Raw genomic sequence first — 18939 nt, 5'->3', positions numbered from 1 at the left:
TGGGATTGAAGAAAATTAAACAATGTTTTGTTCTTTTTATAAATTTTTTTGAAAGATCTTTGAGACTATAAAATCTTCAATTATTATGAGAATCTAATCATTAATTGTTTCCATTATGGTTAAAATATAATGCATAGATGGAATATTTGAAAAGATTTTGTAATGATTTCGGTAATTTTTTTTTGAAATACTCCAATCTTAATACTTCACGATTGATTGATTGCTAAATTAGATTCAACAAGTTGTTTCCCAATTACCATATATGATTATGCAGCATATTAAATCTTTTTAGTTTAGCTAAACATTTTGTAGCATTTAAAATTTTCAACCTCGATTGTACGAGAACGTCTCACCGTGAGACGGATCCATACAAAAGGCTTATTAGTAAAAAACACATTAAAAAAAAATGAAATTTGAATTCGCAATTGTAAAGGAAGCATTTTTTTTTTAAAATAGTTTGGGATGACCCAATTAAAATCGTTTTATAGTGATACAGCCTTAATAAAGAATTAGTGTAATATTTATACTTGAACATACAATGTTGTATGCAAAAAGGTGTATCAATATTTATAGTTGACATTGTTATAAACGTACCCATTTTCAAGAAGTTTATATATTATTTAACTTTATTTTCTATTGTTATGTACTATGGTACACAAACTTATATTTCAAATTGTATCAATAATTATTTTTTTATTTTATTTGTTTCTTTTTATATTTTTTTATTTATTAATTTAAAAGTATATGTTATATATGATAAAGTATTAAATAACTCGTGCTTAGCACGGGCAATCACATAGTAATATATAACTATAACTCTTACCTTTTACCCTTAATCTTTTTTATCATTTCCCTTTCCATTACATTTTATATTCCTATACCAAACAACCTCTAAATTTTTTTCCTCTTAGAAATAGGTCCAAAATTAAGCGCAATGCTATTTTGTACTTACTCCGTTCTAAAATACTCGCTAAATTTCGATTATGTGCACTAGTTATCGTTTAAGCTTATTTTATATATTGCGACTAATGTGTAAATAAAAATATAGTCAAGTGGAATCTTAATTTAAATCGTCTAATCGCACACTTTCATAATATTTATTTTTCTATAATTTTTAGATTTGCATAATTCAACATATAAATAACAAAATAACACATTGGAATACGTAAAAGGTGAAATATAGCAAATATAATGGAACGAAGGAAGTAGCAAAGAGACAACCTTTGAACACAACACACAATAGAGGGATCTAGTTGTTACGGTATCAATTCAACCAAAAGTTTAAACTCTTAGTTTAAAAAAATTTATCGAAAGGCAACATGACGGAAGGTTAAACTTTTGCATCCACACTTTTCGTGTAGGGGGCATGGTAGAGTGAATGATAGGGGTATATCATTGGTTAAACTATCAGCTTAAGCTTTTGGTTAAATTAGTTCTTTAACATTTGCTCACAAGAAAACTAACGAGCATGATGATACTGAAATGGGAATCAAAGCCTCAACAATTCTGACCATTCGTTCTCAGACGACAATGCTTCTTATGCTTTAAAGAGCACCATATAACAATTTGTCCCTAACAATCTACATTCACAAATGTATCATCAACCATTCTAATAGAACTCAAACATAACACATACATAAAAGAAGCATATATATCTCCAAGAATGTTTCGCGTAAATTTACTAATGATAAGCACAAATGAGTCCTGATACAGAACCTCTTTATTTCTCGAGTATCATTAGATGAAAATTGGTAAGGCTATACATGCATTTTTTAGCGCTAGCACGGAAAAAAGTCGTCTAACTCTAGAGGCTTCACCCATCTCAGCAAAAAGTTTGCGATTCAACCAGTTTCATCTAGAAACCTCACCCCAAAATCTCTATGTTTCTAATGTTTATTCTAGCTTGAAGGTAAAACCCCAATCTTAGAGCATGTTTAAGAGATCTACCATATAGAATGCTGCATGCCAAGGCCATTGCAAGTTAGAATAAGCCCTTTATAACGACTTAGATATTCCTGCACAAAAAGTAGATGTGTATACTCTTAAGAAAGTCCATCATCGGAATGAGGATTGAGGCTTATTACGCAAATAAACACTGACATAAGAGCTAAGAATTCTTACGATAACATTGTAGTCGTAAGTCATCATCCCTTTCAAGTCGTATTCTTGCCGCTTCATGGGATCACTCAAGACTGTTAAATGCATTAGAAAAGATTTTTTTAATACAATCAGTACTAACAATAGAAGTGGTGGATCTACATATTCAAAAATGAGGTATAAATATGAGATTAGACACCGAAAAGATTAAAGTCACAAGTAATGTCAATATATATTTATGTACTAGTATAGAAACTCGTGCAATGCATGAAGTTGTTATTATAAAAATATATATTATTGGGGCTCTCTGGCAACAACATAGCACAAAATTGTCATAAGTAGCAAAACGGCAAAACCCAGTTGCAGTTTGGAGGAACTAAAAATAAAAGCTTTTGCTAGCAAAAATCAGAGCTGGGGGGATACCTAATAAACAAGATGTCATCACAAGAAATGGACTATTTAGGAAGCATTTCATTTTATGTATATTACTGCAGAAGATAGATTTGCATTTAATTTTTCTAGTACATTGGAGTATGGCTGCACCCCAATGCTCCATGCTAGGTATCCTTCCTCCCCCGCTGAAAGACATGATTGAGTTGTCAAGCTGCTTACAATGCTGTAAATTGACTTTCTATATTTTCAATACATGCATTGGAAGCAATCACCAAATTAGATAGGTTCTTTGAAACCGATCTGGTCTAAGTCGAACAAAACTAGACAACATTTTTGACGAAAGAACACAAAAGAATTTACTGGCGATCCAACTACAATAATTGTAATAAGTGACGACATTATCCTTGCCAATGTACAAACAAAATCATAAGACCACCTCTAAGATGTCCAATGAGTCCCTCCGAATAGTTCATCCATAAACACACAAAGCATACACAAAAAATTGTGTTAAAAGGGAATAGATCACACAATGATCTCATTGCACCAACTTAGCCGAGGACAAAACACATGGACTTTTAGCTCGAATTTATGAAGTAACCATTTCTGTTTTTTAACTATAGCCAAGATTACGATTGCACTGAGACCCATAATCATCAAACATCAAATTACATGGGGAGATGAGTAGCGGTGTTGAAGAACAAGTTGGACTTGAAGCTAGTTGTTCGAACAAGCAATGTCCATGAGCTCCTATGAGCATTTGGAAATAGAGGAATCAAAGATGCAACCAAAAGGATGTTCGAGCGAACATCTCAATGTTTGGGACAACCGAAAGTGTGAATTGACGACCAAAATTTTGGGAGGTAATGATGTGACGAGCATCAAGTTTGCTCGACCAATCACTTGTTCGTTGTTTGGGCGAGCTACATAACAAATCAACTTCATTCAAACCAGTCATACTACCCATGGGGTTGTAGATTGACCCCACAAACAAACACACGTGTATTTATTGTGCACTTTGTTATCAATCACGCGTATCATGAGAGCTTTTCAGAAGGTCACTCATCCTAAAATTACTCCATACCATTCATGCTTAACTATGGAATTTTATGCAAATGAGCTTCTTTGAAAAGAAGATAAATATTTTTGATATTAGTAGTACTATCAATCATTTTAAAGCTCCTTTGCTTTTCTTCTTGGTCTCAACTTGGGTTACTACACGCAACTCCTTTGCAAAATTCAAGATAAAAGTTGTACTACTCCATTAAAGTATGCATAAACCAATTGAAGGAATCGAGAAAAAGCTCACTACGACAAATGCATCTAAGTAGGAGGAGAGTGACACAAAGGCGTTGTCCCATAAACCAAAAATGTCTTTTGGATAAGTACTTGAGGGGAGCATGTAAAAGACAACTAAGGGATTTTGAAAACATTAGTCTTTGCACATGGTAAAAAGTGTAACCAACCGACTAAAAGTAGGTTGTATAATCTTTGCTTAGAGAAAGGTAAGACTTTGAAGCCATACCTTGTCGAGTTTTACTCTATAGTGATGGATTTGAAGAATATTGATGTGACGATTGATAATAAGGATTTGGCTATTTATTTGTTGTGCCTTCCCCCCACTATACAAGAACATTTGAGATTCTTTATTGTATTGTAAAGAGAACTTACAATGACTTGTTTGATACTCAAAAGACTCATACCTCCAAACAAACACACTACATCAAAAACCCCTCTCAAGACTCAACCCGACCATACCGAGCAAGAAATGTAAAGTTTCAGCCTTCAGGGAACTATAAGCCATTAACAAAAACAATCATGCAAGCATAGTACACTAAAATTTACTTTGTTTCCCATGTATTCATAACTAAAGTTTCTCAATTTCCACAATTCAGCCAAAAAGAAGTAAACTAACATGAAAATTATCATCAGCTAAATAACCAAAGAGCACAAACCGTGGTAAGCCTCATTTATTTCCTGGAACTTGGATGTTGCACCCTCATCCTTTTTCTTATCTGGGTGCCATTTCTGCAATGCATAGAACAATAACTTTAATGAGGTCATTTAACTTTTTTTTTTTTTTTAAAAAAAAAAAGCAAATCTAAGAACAACATAACACCAACCAATGCTAACCGAATGTAATTAGACCGAATTTCATCCTCAGTAGCATCATAGTCCACTTCCAATATTCTATAATAATCCTACACAAAATCAATCACATCCCAGAAAAATCAGTGCAAAATTTCAGCTCAAAGACAAAACCCACAAACAAAAAGATGTATAACAGAAAATTTAAGATAAATAAACAACAATAAACAGATTTTAACCACACAAAAAAAAATTACTACCATTTAAAAAGAGTAGCTAGAATGAAAAAATGGTAGCTTAAAAGCTCATTAATAAATTATACCTTGGGTTTAGAAAGAAGTGAGAAAAGATCAAAATTAAACGAAGAATCTTGTTGTTGTTCATCATTGCTGTTATGTTCTTGAAAACAATTCTCATCCCACATCATTTGGTGATTTGGGTCCCAAAATTGGTAGTATTTTTCTGTCATCTTCAAATATAGAGGACTAGAGAAGAAAAAAAAATATTGATTGTAGTGTAGGGTTTATGGGAAGGAGATTGAACAGATAATTTTGTGTTGCATTTCTGGGGAAAATGGAGTAGACGTGTACCGTGTATTGTAGAGATTTGCCAGGTGAATACCGATAATTTATCAATTTGGTAAATTACTTATACGTAGCAAGTATTTATTTAAGGGTGTCAAAACAGGTCGGGTTGGGTCATTTTCAGGTTGGGGTCATATATAAATGGGTCAATAGACTCTTAACCTGAATCTGACCTGTTTAATTAAATAGGTCAAAAATTGAAACCCCGACCTGATCTATAGCAGGTCGGGTCAACCTGCTAAATACCCATTTAACCTGGTTTTTTTTTCAGGTCATTGAACCCATATATTTCAGGTCATTTGACCCATTGGACCCATATATTATATTCACATTTCATAATAAAATTAAACATGCTTCAAAGTTCAATTATCAATCTATCATCATTCATCATATTCATAACAAGATAATACTATCTTGCTTGATGGCTGCATAGTGTATACTAGTTAAAACTTAAAAGTCTTCAAAAGTCAACAAACAAGCAAAATAGCACAACAAATTGTTAAGTTGACAAGTCAAAACTAAAAGTATCATAATTAGTTTCTAATTTCTACAAATCATCATAATCTAAAATATGGTGGCTAAGGAAGATGCTTTTGAGCTGAATTCATGTTGATCGAAACTTTGACATGGACTTGGACTTGGACTTGGACTTGGACTAGGGCAAGATATGTCTTCTTCTTCTTCAACTTTAATCTTCATTACCATCCCACAAAGCTCATCCAATTGTGATTCCATTTTTGCTTCATTAACAAACAAAAATATAAGTTATCAAACAAGCAAAAATATTAACACCAAAAAAAGCAACTAACCAAAACCAATATTAACTTAGACATATTAGTATATAGAAAATTACCTCCTTCAAATGTCCAATCCTTTAGACAAACAATAGCTTGGACAATATTTGGCTTCAAAGCACTTCGATAGCAATCAAGTACCCGACCACCAATGCTAAAGGCAGATTCGGAAGCCACGGTAGATATAGGAATGGCAAGAATATCTCTAGCCATTAAAGAAAGTACCGGATAACGAGATACATTTGCCTTCCAATGCGCAAGAATATCAAGATTAACTGAACGAGGCACTAGTTGTTCCTCAAAATACATCTCCAAATCAGATTTCATACTCACAGTATGTTCATTAGAGAAACTATCAAAGTCTTATAAAACAAGCATTTACATCAAAATCTTTAAAAGGTAAAGAAACAAACAAAAACTTATATAATTATGGAAAAATCAGAAACTTACGGTCATAAACTCATCGGTAGCATCTTCAATATTTCCAACATGTAAACTTTCATATTTTTGTCTTGGAGAAGTTGCAGATAGTTTAAGAGCATAGATATTATAAATTTCTTGTGTTTTCTCCCTCACCTTAGCCACTTCTTCCTCATAATCAACACCATCTCCATAAACTTTTTTGAAGCTCCATTGAACAAATTGAAGCTTAAACCTAAGATCTAACACAATAGCGACTGCCATAATAATGCTAAAATCACTCCAATATTTCCCAAATTTTTCATACATCTTACAAGCCATTTTCTTCATAAAACCATCCGTACTCTCCATCTCACTTTTTAAAAGCAATCTTACCCTCAACACATTAGGAAAGTATAAGTTAGCAATAGGATATTTAGTCCCAGAAAAAGCAAGAGTAGCTTCATAAAAAACTTTTAAAAACTTGAAATTTTTTTCAATTTTAGCCCATTCTTCTGCAGTAGGACAATGAATATAGTTTGCATCAACTTTCTGAAAATGAATTAAAGATTTCTTGTAATACAATGCACTTTCAAGCATTAAATATGTGGAATTCCATCGTGTTATGACATCTTGTTTTAAACCCTTAGAGCTTTGAAGGCCTACATGCTTAATACAACTTAAGAAACATTGTTTTCTAGCTTGTGATCCCTTACAATAATTCACACTTTCTCTCACCTAATCACAGCATCATTAATTTCTTTCAATCCATCTGGAACTACTAAGTTCATGATATGTGCACAACACCTAACGTGAAAAAATTCTCCTGCGCACATAACAATTCAAGTTCACCCTTAAGACAATCTGCAAACACATCATTTGAAGCCGCATTATCAAGAGTAATGCTAAAAATCTTTTGCAAAATACCCCATTCTTTCAACAAGGAACACACATGATCACTTAAATGAACTCCCGTATGAGGGGGAGGCATAAAACAAAAATTCAACAACTTCTTTTTTAAGACCCAATTATCATCAACATAATGTGCAGTTAAAGTGATATATCCATCTGAGGTTATTGAACTCCAACAATCAGAAGTAAGGCAAATTCTACTACTAATTGAACCTAACAAAAACTTCAAATTCTCCTTTTCCCTTTCATACATCTTAACAACATCAGACTTAAATGTATTACATAAAGTTGTTTTAGTCGTAGGATTCAAATAACTAAATAATCTCCTAAGCCCTTCATATTCAACAAATTGGAAAGGGAGATCATGTCTTACTAACAAGAGCTAATAGTTCACGAAAAATAGCAACATCAAATACAGGCAATTTATTTGCTAAACAAGCAGTCTCCAATATCATTTGACTAATAAATAATTTATTAGTTTATGACTTTAATGCTTTTGTTTTCTTTTTTGTTTTGATTATTTTATTAGTTTTTCTTGTGTACTGCTACTACTACTACAAGAAGACTACAAGTCCTCATAACTTCCGTATCATATTTTATTAGTTCCTCCTATTCACCTAAAGTATTCCGTTTTTTTTCTTAGCATTTTTCAGGTTGTCAAATAAGACCTCATGTGAAAGAGAGAAAATATACTAGTAGGTTTTAAATTTTTGATAAGGGTAAAATAAGCTTAGTAAATGTAAAGGTATGAAACTATTAAGTTTGGTAAGGATAAATTGATAAAGTTAACATGCCTAAAATAAAAATGAGCATTTTAGGTAACTTGATTCAATGAGAAAATGAGACACTTAGGGTGAATAGGAGGTAGTTTATTTTTTTAAGTCCTTTGCAAATTACAAAGTATTTAAGTTTAGGTTTTTTGTGTTACAACATTTAGGCTAAATCACAAGATTTCGACCATTTTAGTTAGGGCTGAACACGATTTGGTCTAAACCGTAAACCAAACCGGACCAAACCGTAAATTTAATATCTGGTCTGGTCTACGGTCTAAATGGTCTGGTCTGGTTTTTTTTTTTAAAAACGGTTTACGGTCCGGTCCCGGTTTTAAAATTTTCAGACCAAACCGGACCGGAAAACCGTAATAAAATCAAATTTTAGGGGATTAGGGCAACTAGTCGTGAATTCAAAAGCTCTCCCTCCCCAATCCCCTAGAAATTCTCGATCCCTTCTGTTCTCCAGAGTCCAGACTCCAATTCTCCTCAGTTCTCCCAATCTCCCTCCTTCCTTCTCGTTCTCCCTCAATCCCTTCTCCTTCTCCCTCGATTCCTTCTCCTTCTCCCTCGATTCCTTCCTTCTCCTTCTTCCTCGAATCTCGATTCCTTCCTTCTCCTTCTCCCTCGATTTCTCCCTCGATTAATCTCTGAAGATTCTGAAGCTGTGCTGTGCTTCTGTGCTTCTTCGAGGCTTCGAGTGACGCTCCTCCTTCAACACTTCACCACGGAATCAAGTGCAGAATCTCGTAATGTAAGTATATTGGTTGATTTTTTGATTTTTAGGGTTTTTTTTATCAGTTTTTGTTTAAATTCGAAGATGAATGGATTGCTTCTGGTGGTTATGGACGAATGGATTGCTTCTGGTTGTTATGTTAAATGTTAATATGAAATCTGAAAATGTTAATATGTTGAATGTCCTCCTTCTGTTGAATCTCCATTTTTTGTGGGTTGATTGAAATCTGAAATCTGAAAATGTTAATATGAAATCTGAAAATGTTATCAGTTTTTGTGGGTTGATTGAAATCTGAAAAAATGAGTTTGTATTTCCATTGGTGTAAATCAGAATGGGTTTGTATTTCCATGTAAATCTGAAAAAATGGGTTTGTCCTCCTTCTGTTGAATCTTTCATAAATTCACCATGTAATAAAAAAAAAATAATGATATAGATTTTGATAAAAAGAGTGATTAATAATTTATTCATTTATTCACCTTTGTGATTTATATTCACCATAACCATACAATCGATCAACACAAAGAGATTACTCTTCTGAATGTTTTCTCCTAGATCTGCTGTAAAATTTCGAAGGTGGAGACAGAGAAAACTCGAATGGTAATGTCGGAAGATCAATTTCCCCTCGTAAAATCTTTAGAATGTCGCCAATATCCGGTCTCAATTAAAAAAATACAAAAAAATAAAAAAAACCGTAGACCAGACCAGACCAGACCGTTCTAGAACGGTCCGGTCTGGTCCGGTCTGGTGTCTTGACTGGTCTGGTCTGGTCTGAAAATTTTCCAGACCGGAATTTCTGGTCTGGTCTGATTTTTCTGTCAAACCAGACCAGACCGGACCGTGTGCAGCCCTAATTTTAGTGGTCAGAATTTTAGATTAAGTGGTCGAAATTTTGTGATATGGCCTGAACACTATAGATATTAATACTTTAGTAGTTATAATTTGTAAAAAAATATGGATATTGTAATCCGAAGAAACCCTAAACTTTAAAGCTTTAATTCACAAATAATTTTTTATGGGAAATTCCACATGGTAACATCCAATTTTCATGAAACGCCAGTGGTAGCACTTTTGTAAGAATTTTCCACGTGGTAGCATCTAGTTTATGCACTATTTAATTCCCATAGCATTTTCCATTAAATTCATGTCAATTTACATTTAATTCACTACTCCTATTTTGTAAGGTTTTTCCACATGATAGCATCCAGTTTATACTCTCAAATGTTTAATTCTTCATTTAACGTTAATTCACCGTTTAATTCATCACTCTCAAATGTTGCAACAATTTTGTTTTCATTCAAATGGTTGACATTATAAAGTTCAAAAGGTACATTTTAATCACTAATACATAATTCAAATCATGCATTTCATAAGTTCAAAAGGTGCATTCCAAGCACTAATACATATGTACTTAATGAGGATTACTATAAAATTCAAAAGGTGAATCTCAAGCACTGATACATAAGTAATTAACTACTATTATCAAAGTTCAAAGGTACATTTCAAGCACTAATATATAAAGAGAAAACAAAAAAAAAAAATCAAGACTACATTTTAAGATGCTTTTGAAGATGATGGCTTAGAAGTCGTCACTTTACCCTTTGTCAGAACACTAATACATTTAAACGGTGAATTAAACGTTAAAATGGTAAATTAAAAATTTGAGAGCATAAATAGGATGCTACCATATGGAAAAATCTTACAAAATGGTGAATTAAACGGAAACTGACAAGAATTTAATGGAAAATGCTACGGCAGTTAGATAGTGTATAAACTAGATGTTACTATATGAAAAATTCTTACAAAAGCGTTATTACTGGAGTTTCATAAAATTTGAAAGCTACTATGTGAAATTTTTTTGTTTGTTCCATTTCTTTAGTTGAAATTTACACTACAAAGTGAATAATAGGGAGTAATATAATTATATGTAAAAATTTTAGAGAATAATGTAAATGGGTGAGCCGACATAAAAAAATCATAGATAAGACAAAAACCACTTGGATGGTCATATGTAGACCTGTGAAAAATTGATCCGACCCGAAAATGAACCCGGGACCCGACCCGACAAAACCCGAACCCGACCGACCCGAAAGCGACTTAATCCGAAACATGACCGACCCGATAATTGCCCAACCGAAAATGACCCGACCGGAAACCGACCCGTTTTGACCGATTTAATATCAATTTTTAAAGTAATTTCAATGTTAGAATTCATTTCAAATAAAATTTTAGTTTTCAAAGTATCTCAACATATTGAGTATATCACTAGAACCCTAAAACTCATCAATAGATCTCAAAAAACACGTATTTAACGTCTTTTTAGCCATCGTAATTATTTTTCTTTAAAAACAGGACGTTATAATCATCTTAATTGAATACATGTATCTTGTTAAATCAGTCAAATGAGTTTTTAATTCTTCTACATTTCAGTAAGCAAATCAATATAATTTATACGAACGTTTCGCACGTTTGAATGAGCTTTTCAAAAAACGAATGTCGCTACCCTTAATTATAAAACGCGTATCTTATAAGACGAAATAAGTACTTAGTTAGTTGTATATCTTTCCAATATGAAAATTGTGAAGATAATTTTAACGTCATTTTTATCTAACGTTACAATTATAATAAACAAAATAACTTTTATAAAGCGCGTATCTTACAAGTCTTTCAAAATAAGTATTAATTCCCCTATTTTTCTTGCACTTAAATGAACCTGACATACCAACTATTTTTTGAAAATCGTACATGTAATTTCTCTAATGATTTTTTTTAGACATTTTAATGATTTTTTTTTTATGTTGAATTAGTCGATTGGATATTCTAATGTTTTATGGTAACCCGTTGGGTCAATCCGAACCTACCCGAAACCCAAAGTGATCCGACCTGAAACTGACCTGATCCGAAACTGACCCGACCCGAAAATGACCTGACCGGAATTGATCCGACCCAAAACCCGACCGACCGACCGTTTTCCCAGGTCTAGTCATATGGTTCAATGGGCTCACTACTCAAAACTTTCTTCACAAATTTCTTACAGACCCAAGATGCATATCATATATACAAGGGAAGAAAGAGGGTATCTTGCCCTTTTGATGTAATTAAACATGGACGCACTCAACCCAAAGGTTACTTTTTTCTAACAAAATTCGACATGTACATTAAAATAGGACTAAATTAATTTTTATCAATTAAATATATAATTTTTTTTGACATTGATCTTAGCACTTAAAATTTAAATAACTATTTCTATATTTTTCATAAGTTCATTGTAAAATTATTGATTGTTATTATTTTTACAAAGTAAAAATATTTTTTATTGTTAAGGAAGCAATTAATTAAAATTGATTTTTAACACTCATTATTACAATTTGTGACTTGCTTTACCTAAGTCTTGCTTGCTTTGTAATGTTAAGCATTTTGGACTCTCCTATTTTGAGTCAATGTAGTGTTGGTAGGAGTTTATTCCAAAATGAGCTAAATCTTGGTAATGATTAAAAGGTGAAAGATTTTCTCCAAGTCATTAAAGATTTGAAATGTAATTAAGTACATGCCTAAGGAGTGGCATAGGGTAGGATCTAGACATGGTCTATGTACAATCTAATGGTCTAGTCTAAGTGAGAAAGTAGTCAAATTGATAAAAGGTAAAAAACACTCTCAATATCCCGCACAAAGTAGGGTTCGGGTGGGGGTTTTCTTTTTCCTGAAAGATGCGGACAAATCATACCCATTCCCCCAAGGACGGAGTAAAGAGAGATGTGCACAGTCAAGAAACTCTCCAACTGATACATGTGCCCAGTAGGAGTTGAATCTCAAACCTTCTGCTCCACATGCATATACTCTATTGAGCTTTGCCTTAATACAGTTAAGTCTTTTCTTCTTTGCTAAAGTGTATTAAACCTCCCTTAATCTCTAGTTATCTTCTCTCTCCTAAAACTTCAGTTATTTCTATTCTAATTCCTTTAAATTAACGAATTTTATTCCTCATCCTTTAAACAAACAACTAAAACACTAGTCTAAGTGAGGACGTACTCAAATTAGCAAATCTCATAATTCTTGGTCTAATTTTACTTGTGGTTATTCTTTGTCATTTCATCATTTTCCTTGCATCTTGTTCTAGTTTATTGGTTGCACTCAAACACCCCATTTCCTCATGATTCTAATTGTTTATTTGTCTTTGTACATAGTCTTCAATAGTTCATTTCACACATTAATACAATAATTTTTCCAATGGCTTGTCTTGTATGAGATTATTTTACCATGAGACAAACTCATATAATCAGTTAATTTTTTTAATTAATTATTTTAAAATTAGAAGTGATCACTTTAATACACCAAATATACATAAACCGATCTAGTAAAAATAATTTCACTATAAAATTGTTTCATTTAAGAATTTGTGATTATTCTAATACGTGGAGAATAGATCCCTTAAGTCACTTTTGTCACTTTTGATAAAATGAGTCGTCATAAATCCATGCGCAGTTCCAATTGTTGTGATTAGGCTGACAATGTAATAGTATAAGCATAGAAAATGGTACACTTTGACAACGATTCTCTTAAAAAAAAAAAAAAAAAAAGAATTTTGCTAACCTTCAAAATATTGAAGAGAAATTAAGAAATCATCTTTTTATTGTTCAACCTAAAAATCTCAGTTGGCTTCTATTATCTTTCTTGTATTGTAAAGGGGTTAATTTTTATGCTCCATCTGATTGGTATTTGATAGTAAATAGAGAAAATATAGACAAAAAAATAGTTTATATGAAAAAAAATAAAAAATAATATAATACATTATCATTTATTACTATTTAAAAATGTAATATTAAGTGAAGATAAAAAAAATTCAAACAAAAAATATTTAAAGTAAAAAGTACCGTTACTATAAAGTTTTACTATATATTATTTCATATCAGTTAACTACTATTATTTAATATGAGAAACTAAACGAAAAAATAATAAACAAATGAAACATTAAAATATTTGTTATTAAACCAATATTCTTAAAAAACTCATTTGTCATTTAGCCTCAAACTTTAATTTCCAACATTTCTTTTTTTATTTGGTTGGCTTTATGATTATTATAATCAATGTTTATCTAATGAACCTACATATAAAGTGTAAAGTAATACTCCTAATAGATTAATGAATGTTGCTTGTACATACTAATTGGACATTGGTGATATTGGATTAAATAATTCTAGCTAATAATTGAGAGTGAGGGATTGAGTATTGGCATATGAAACCAAATTGGTGGGCAACATGCAAGATGCTTTGCACAAATGGTGTAGTTGAACACAATCTCTCTTTTGGTTCCAATTTTATAAACTTTCCTTCTACTCTATAATTTATACTCTTATGTTCCTTTTCTATTTTGATTAATCATAATTATTTTGTCCCACTTAAATGATTCCATTCCACACAATCTAACACTAATTTAAGATTTTAAAAAATGGTGTGATTTAATTCCAACTCTTAATACCCGTTTTAAAAAACCCAGAGCAATAATCTAACTAACTCAATGTGATAAGATGAAAAGATAAATTTAATGTATGGAATATAATTAAAGGGAGAATGAGAGTCAAAAAAAATTAAAATATAGCAATTTTCATGGAATAAACTTTAAAGATAGGAAGAGTAGCTATACTAGGAATGCCAAAATGGGTGAGCCGATGCATTATCCCCTCTCGACCTCCCTATACTCATATCCATAACTCATGGCAACTGCAGGTAGTTCTTTTTTTTACTAAACCCTTCCCCACCCATCAGGATCAATTGAGTATACTCATATCCACAGCGTCCTTAAATTTTTTGCCAATAGCTATCAATAGAAATTTTCTACAAATGAATAATGCAAAATACATATTACAATTGAGATTTGTATTTTCCCTTTGTTGATGGCTAAATAAAACTTACAAAATAACACTAAAAATAAACTTGAAGATGAACTTTGTAGCGACAATCGTTACCCGAAAACTTAATACTTGTTGTAGGCGTGTAGTCACTTTTCTTTTACGATATTTTCCCCACAAAGGTACTTGAATTTTGACTTGGAAATTTACAACGAAATACAAACAACATAACACACCCTTAGTACTTAGGGTATGTCACTTAATGACAAGGTGTTTGGTGAATTATAAACTTTGGGAATTCCATCAAGAAGATTATAACTCTTTTTGAAAGAACACAAGTAAGAGAGAAAGAAGGACAAAGAATTCAGAAATTAGGTGTGTGTAACATCCTTCCCCAAGCCTCTATTTATACTAGTACAAGTATACCAAAAGGTCATGGCACATTCAATCACATATTGATGATCAAGCATAATGACCATCAATCAATACCATTAAAACTATGGCATTCATGAGCATTATGCCTCCTCATTAAGCATTTGTAACATCAGAATTGATATGGAATAAAAGAATGAATCCAACGCACTTAGGGCATGTTTGGTTGGTTCATTTTATTGGTATGTAATGGTATCAGAACCTATTCCAATGTTTGGTTATGCATTTTTACATTGGGATGTCATACCCAAAGGATTCTCATACCATTCCATTCCTTAGAATTCCATACCCTCCTACCCCCCAAGTTTCAAACTCCATTCCCCCCATATTCAAACCCTAATTCACTCTTCCTTCTTAAAAATCCCTCTCTTCCTTCAATCTGAAATTTTCTTTCCCTGTTCTTCAATCTTCTTCCGCCTCCTTCATTCTTCTTCAACCTTCCCTCACCGGTGACCTCCTGCTCCCTTTGTTCTTCGGTTATTCGGTTTCCCCGTACTCTGTTCTTCCTCTATTTAACCTCCATTTCAGCCTCTCCGCCAGCAGCCCAGTCTCCTCCATTCCATCCTCTCCTCCAGCGTCCAGACGGTAGCAACCAACAGTACTGCCGCAGACCGGCAAACGCACCGCCCATAACCACCAAATTTTTTTTTCTTTCTTTCCCTAGAAATTTTAATTTCAATTGTTAATTTGCTATACATTGCTTTGTTAATCGTTAAACAATATTTGTTAATCAATTCGATCAAACTCATTGTACTGAAGATTGCTTGGTTTTGATGTTTTGATTGCTATTTCATTCAATTAAAGGATGTTTGCTGTTTTGTTTTGTACTAGATGTTTGCTGATTTTTTATTTTGATTGCTTTTTTATCTTTTGATTGCTTTGTTTTGATTGTACTGGATTTATTTTCTTTCATGTCTTCTCTGTTGCTCTCATGATTTTCTTTGTGGTGGTTAAAATGTTATTGTTTAGGTCTTGGATTCAGTAGTATTGGATGTAGTAGCCTCTACTTTTAAAAAATGTGCTTGCATACCAATCTAGGCTGCCTCCAATTCAAATGCTCAGTTTGTTAACAATGTCAATTAGCCATAGTAATGATTGCTAGATTAATATGATGATGCATATATACATTCACAGAAATGATTCCATCTCAATTAGCCATAGTAAGAAGAAGGAAGAAGAGAAATTGAATTACTACTACTTCTCATGGTTGTTAACAATGTCGTCACACTCATGTACTTGGTGATGTGTATGATGGGTGTAATTGTTTATGAAATTGAACGACTACGTTATAGCAAAAGTGAGAAGAAACACCTTAGACAAAAGCACTTGGATGCACTAATCAAGGATAGTGATGTAGTCTGCAAAAGTGAACTTCGTGTGAATAGAAAAACCTTTTATGTCCTTTGTGAGATGGTCAGAGATGTCGGTGGTTTAAATGGCACTCGAAATACGTCTTTGGAGGAAATTGTAGCTATGTTCTTGTACACTTTGGCACATCATTTGAAAAATAGGACAATTAGAAGTCATTTCTTTCGAAGTGGAGAATGTCTTCTTGCCGTGTTAAAACTACATACTCACTTGCTAAAAAGCCAACACCTATAACAGAAGATTGTGAAGTGGATAGATGGAAATGTTTTAAGGTAATAACATAATTTCATCTATATTATTTAAAAATCTATCCACTTTGTTTATTGTAAAACTTATCCCTCTTAACTTTTTTTTTTGTAGAATTGTTTAAGAGCCTTAGATGGCACTCACATTAGTGTTCATGTGCCAAGTGAGGATAGAGCAAGATATCGGACAAGGAAAGGTTCTATTGCTATGAATGTGTTAGGTGTATGTAACCCTAATTTGGAGTTCATATATGTTCAACCTGGTTAGGAAAGATCCGCTCATGATGGTCGTGTCCTTCGAGATGCTATTACTAGGCCTAATGGTTTAAAAGTGCCACAAGGTAATCATACTTAGAATTTAGATTTTATATTGTGGAGTCCAATAAACAATGTCATGACCTTTTTTTTTCCATATGTCAAGGTTCCTACTATTTGGTAGATGCAGGATACACGAATTGTGAAGGGTTTTTAGCACCATATAGAGGTCATCCATATCACCTTAAAGAGTGGGGGACCGACAACCAATTAGCGCGGAAGAGTACTTCAACATGAAACATTTTAAGGCAAGAAATGTTATTGAGAGATGTTTTGGACTATTAAAAGAAAGGTGGGGTATTCTTAGGACCCCAACCTTCTTTCCAATACGTACTCATAGACATATAGTTCAAGCATGTGTACTATTACACAATCTTATTCGAAAACATATGCCAACAGATTACACAATGTTTTGGGATTCCGATAGTGAAGAAGGTGAAAGTGATGATGAGGGCCTAGATGATGAAGTTGAGTTGATTACTCAAATAGATACTACGGATGCTTGGACTACTTATCGGAATAGCTTAGCACAAAATATGTATAATAATTGGAGACTTAGGCATAGTAGCCAAACATAAATGTTTGTTTAGTTTATTTGGACTTATGTTTGGGTGTTCCTTTTTATGATGTAATTGGATTATTTATTTTATCTTGCAAATAAGAAAATAGCCTTATTTGGTAATCTTTTTTTTAATACATCATTGTTGTATAAGATGAATGTTGGTCAATTTGTTCAAAGTGGAAGAGGAAAAAACAAGCGATCATGGAATAAATCTGAGAAAGAGTGTTTGATTAATGGTTTGTTGGAGATGAGTGCCGATCCTTCATGGAAAGTTGATGGAGGTTTCAAAGGTGGTTTCAAGAATAAGTTAGAGGAGAAATTGAATGAGAAGTTTCCCGGGTGTGGGTTGAAAGCTATTCCCCATATTGAATCAAAAATCAAATGGTTTAAGGATAAATATAATGTGCTAACTGAAATGTTTCGCACTTCTGGTTTTTCTTGGGATAATGAAAAGAATATGATTGTTTGTGAAAGGTAATCTTATGAAGAATTTTGTAAGGTATACAAATACTTTGACTTGTTTACAATTTGTTAGAAATTCTTGTTTTATTCAAATTCTTGTTTAATTTCAGCAACACAGAAATGCTCAAGGATTATGGAATGTTCCTTTTCCATTTTATGATCAACTGTCAGTTATCTTTGGTGCCGATCGAGCTACTGGAGTGCAATCTGAGACTTTTGTCGAAGCTGTTGACAATCAAGAGAAAGAGACCATTGAACTAGATAAGGGTGGTAGTGATGAAGATGATGAATTTGATGATAATGAGTCCGTCAACCAATCAAAACAATCAACTCCAAGTGAACCTTCTTCAAAGAAAGCCAAAAAAGAAAAGGCTCCAAATGAACAAGGAAGGAAAAGGAAGAAGCCGGAGGTTGTGGACTTAACTTCTTCTTTTAATAATATGTCTTCTAGCTTTTCAAATCATATGAATGAGATGAACAAGCACATGTCTACCATTGCAAGTGCCTTCTCTACTACACAACTACATGAACAAGCTATCATGGCTCGTAAAGAAGTTGAGGAAAATCAAAAAAAAAATTTTAGTTAGTGAATTGCTTCGCATAGAAGGATTGACAAGATTTGAAGTAATGGAAGCTTCCAAGAGGTTGGCCTCCAATCCAAGTGAACTCTCACTCTTTTACCAATGCCCGGATGATAAGTGGAAGAAAGAATTTATAATCAACCTCATTCATCCTAACTTGGGCAAGTGATGTAATGAAAATGCTTAACTTATAAATTATCTAGACTTTGTGTTCGGTTGTCAAAAACATATATTGGAATCTTTTTGTGTAGAGATGTATTGACACCATTTTGAGTGAAAATGTATTGAGCTAGTAGTTTGTGTATATGTATTTGTGTGTTTAATAAATGTATGTATGCATCTACATATATATATATATATA

The 18939-nt window shown here is 32.7% G+C and overlaps 4 protein-coding genes across 4 annotated transcripts; 2 read left to right on the top strand and 2 right to left on the bottom strand.

Moving 5' to 3' along the window:
* Positions 1 to 1133: 1133 nt before the first annotated feature.
* Positions 1134 to 5204, bottom strand: LOC130811149 (uncharacterized). Its single transcript, XM_057677332.1, has 5 exons — positions 4898 to 5204; positions 4611 to 4688; positions 4443 to 4515; positions 2122 to 2192; positions 1134 to 2015 (listed from the first exon to the last, which is right to left on the bottom strand). Exons 1-5 carry the CDS (start codon positions 5042 to 5044, stop codon positions 1944 to 1946), a joined length of 441 nt encoding a protein of 146 aa, XP_057533315.1. The 5' UTR covers positions 5045 to 5204; the 3' UTR covers positions 1134 to 1943.
* Positions 5205 to 5723: 519 nt separating this feature from the next.
* Positions 5724 to 6952, bottom strand: LOC130810886 (zinc finger BED domain-containing protein RICESLEEPER 1-like). The gene is made up of 3 exons (XM_057677011.1): positions 6400 to 6952; positions 6013 to 6315; positions 5724 to 5899 (listed from the first exon to the last, which is right to left on the bottom strand). Exons 1-3 carry the CDS (start codon positions 6950 to 6952, stop codon positions 5724 to 5726), a joined length of 1032 nt encoding a protein of 343 aa, XP_057532994.1.
* Positions 6953 to 17206: 10254 nt separating this feature from the next.
* Positions 17207 to 17551, top strand: LOC130810885 (uncharacterized). The gene has a single exon (XM_057677010.1). The coding sequence runs from the start codon at positions 17207 to 17209 to the stop codon at positions 17549 to 17551; it is 345 nt and encodes a 114-aa protein (XP_057532993.1).
* A 135-nt stretch (positions 17552 to 17686) lies between these two features.
* LOC130810884 (uncharacterized) lies at positions 17687 to 18584 on the top strand. Its single transcript, XM_057677009.1, has 2 exons — positions 17687 to 18009; positions 18116 to 18584. Exons 1-2 carry the CDS (start codon positions 17687 to 17689, stop codon positions 18582 to 18584), a joined length of 792 nt encoding a protein of 263 aa, XP_057532992.1.
* The last annotated feature ends 355 nt before the right edge of the window (positions 18585 to 18939 follow it).

This window comes from Amaranthus tricolor, chromosome 4 (genome assembly GCF_026212465.1).
Source record: "Amaranthus tricolor cultivar Red isolate AtriRed21 chromosome 4, ASM2621246v1, whole genome shotgun sequence".
Classification (NCBI taxonomy): domain Eukaryota; kingdom Viridiplantae; phylum Streptophyta; class Magnoliopsida; order Caryophyllales; family Amaranthaceae; genus Amaranthus; species Amaranthus tricolor.
The sequence above is the reverse complement of the archived record's forward strand: the minus strand, read 5'-3'. Positions and strand labels throughout refer to the sequence as shown.

What these genes read in the sequence shown, in the direction of transcription:
- LOC130811149 (XM_057677332.1), bottom strand. Translation starts at nt 5,044, where the DNA reads ATGACAGAAAAATACTACCAATTTTGGGACCCAAATCACCAAATGATG. An exon ending in CACTTCTTTCTAAACCCAAG is followed by an intron (nt 4,689 to 4,897) that starts GTATAATTTATT and finishes GATTTTGTGTAG; the next exon opens with GATTATTATAGAATATTGGA. An exon ending in CTTACGACTACAATGTTATC is followed by an intron (nt 2,016 to 2,121) that starts GTAAGAATTCTT and finishes CTTTTTGTGCAG; the next exon opens with GAATATCTAAGTCGTTATAA.
- LOC130810884 (XM_057677009.1), top strand. Translation starts at nt 17,687, where the DNA reads ATGAATGTTGGTCAATTTGTTCAAAGTGGAAGAGGAAAAAACAAGCGA. An exon ending in AATATGATTGTTTGTGAAAG is followed by an intron (nt 18,010 to 18,115) that starts GTAATCTTATGA and finishes TCAGCAACACAG; the next exon opens with AAATGCTCAAGGATTATGGA.
- LOC130810886 (XM_057677011.1), bottom strand. Translation starts at nt 6,952, where the DNA reads ATGCTTGAAAGTGCATTGTATTACAAGAAATCTTTAATTCATTTTCAG. An exon ending in CGATGAGTTTATGACCGTAA is followed by an intron (nt 6,316 to 6,399) that starts GTTTCTGATTTT and finishes TTGTTTTATAAG; the next exon opens with ACTTTGATAGTTTCTCTAAT. An exon ending in GGATTGGACATTTGAAGGAG is followed by an intron (nt 5,900 to 6,012) that starts GTAATTTTCTAT and finishes TTGTTAATGAAG; the next exon opens with CAAAAATGGAATCACAATTG.
- LOC130810885 (XM_057677010.1), top strand. Translation starts at nt 17,207, where the DNA reads ATGAAACATTTTAAGGCAAGAAATGTTATTGAGAGATGTTTTGGACTA.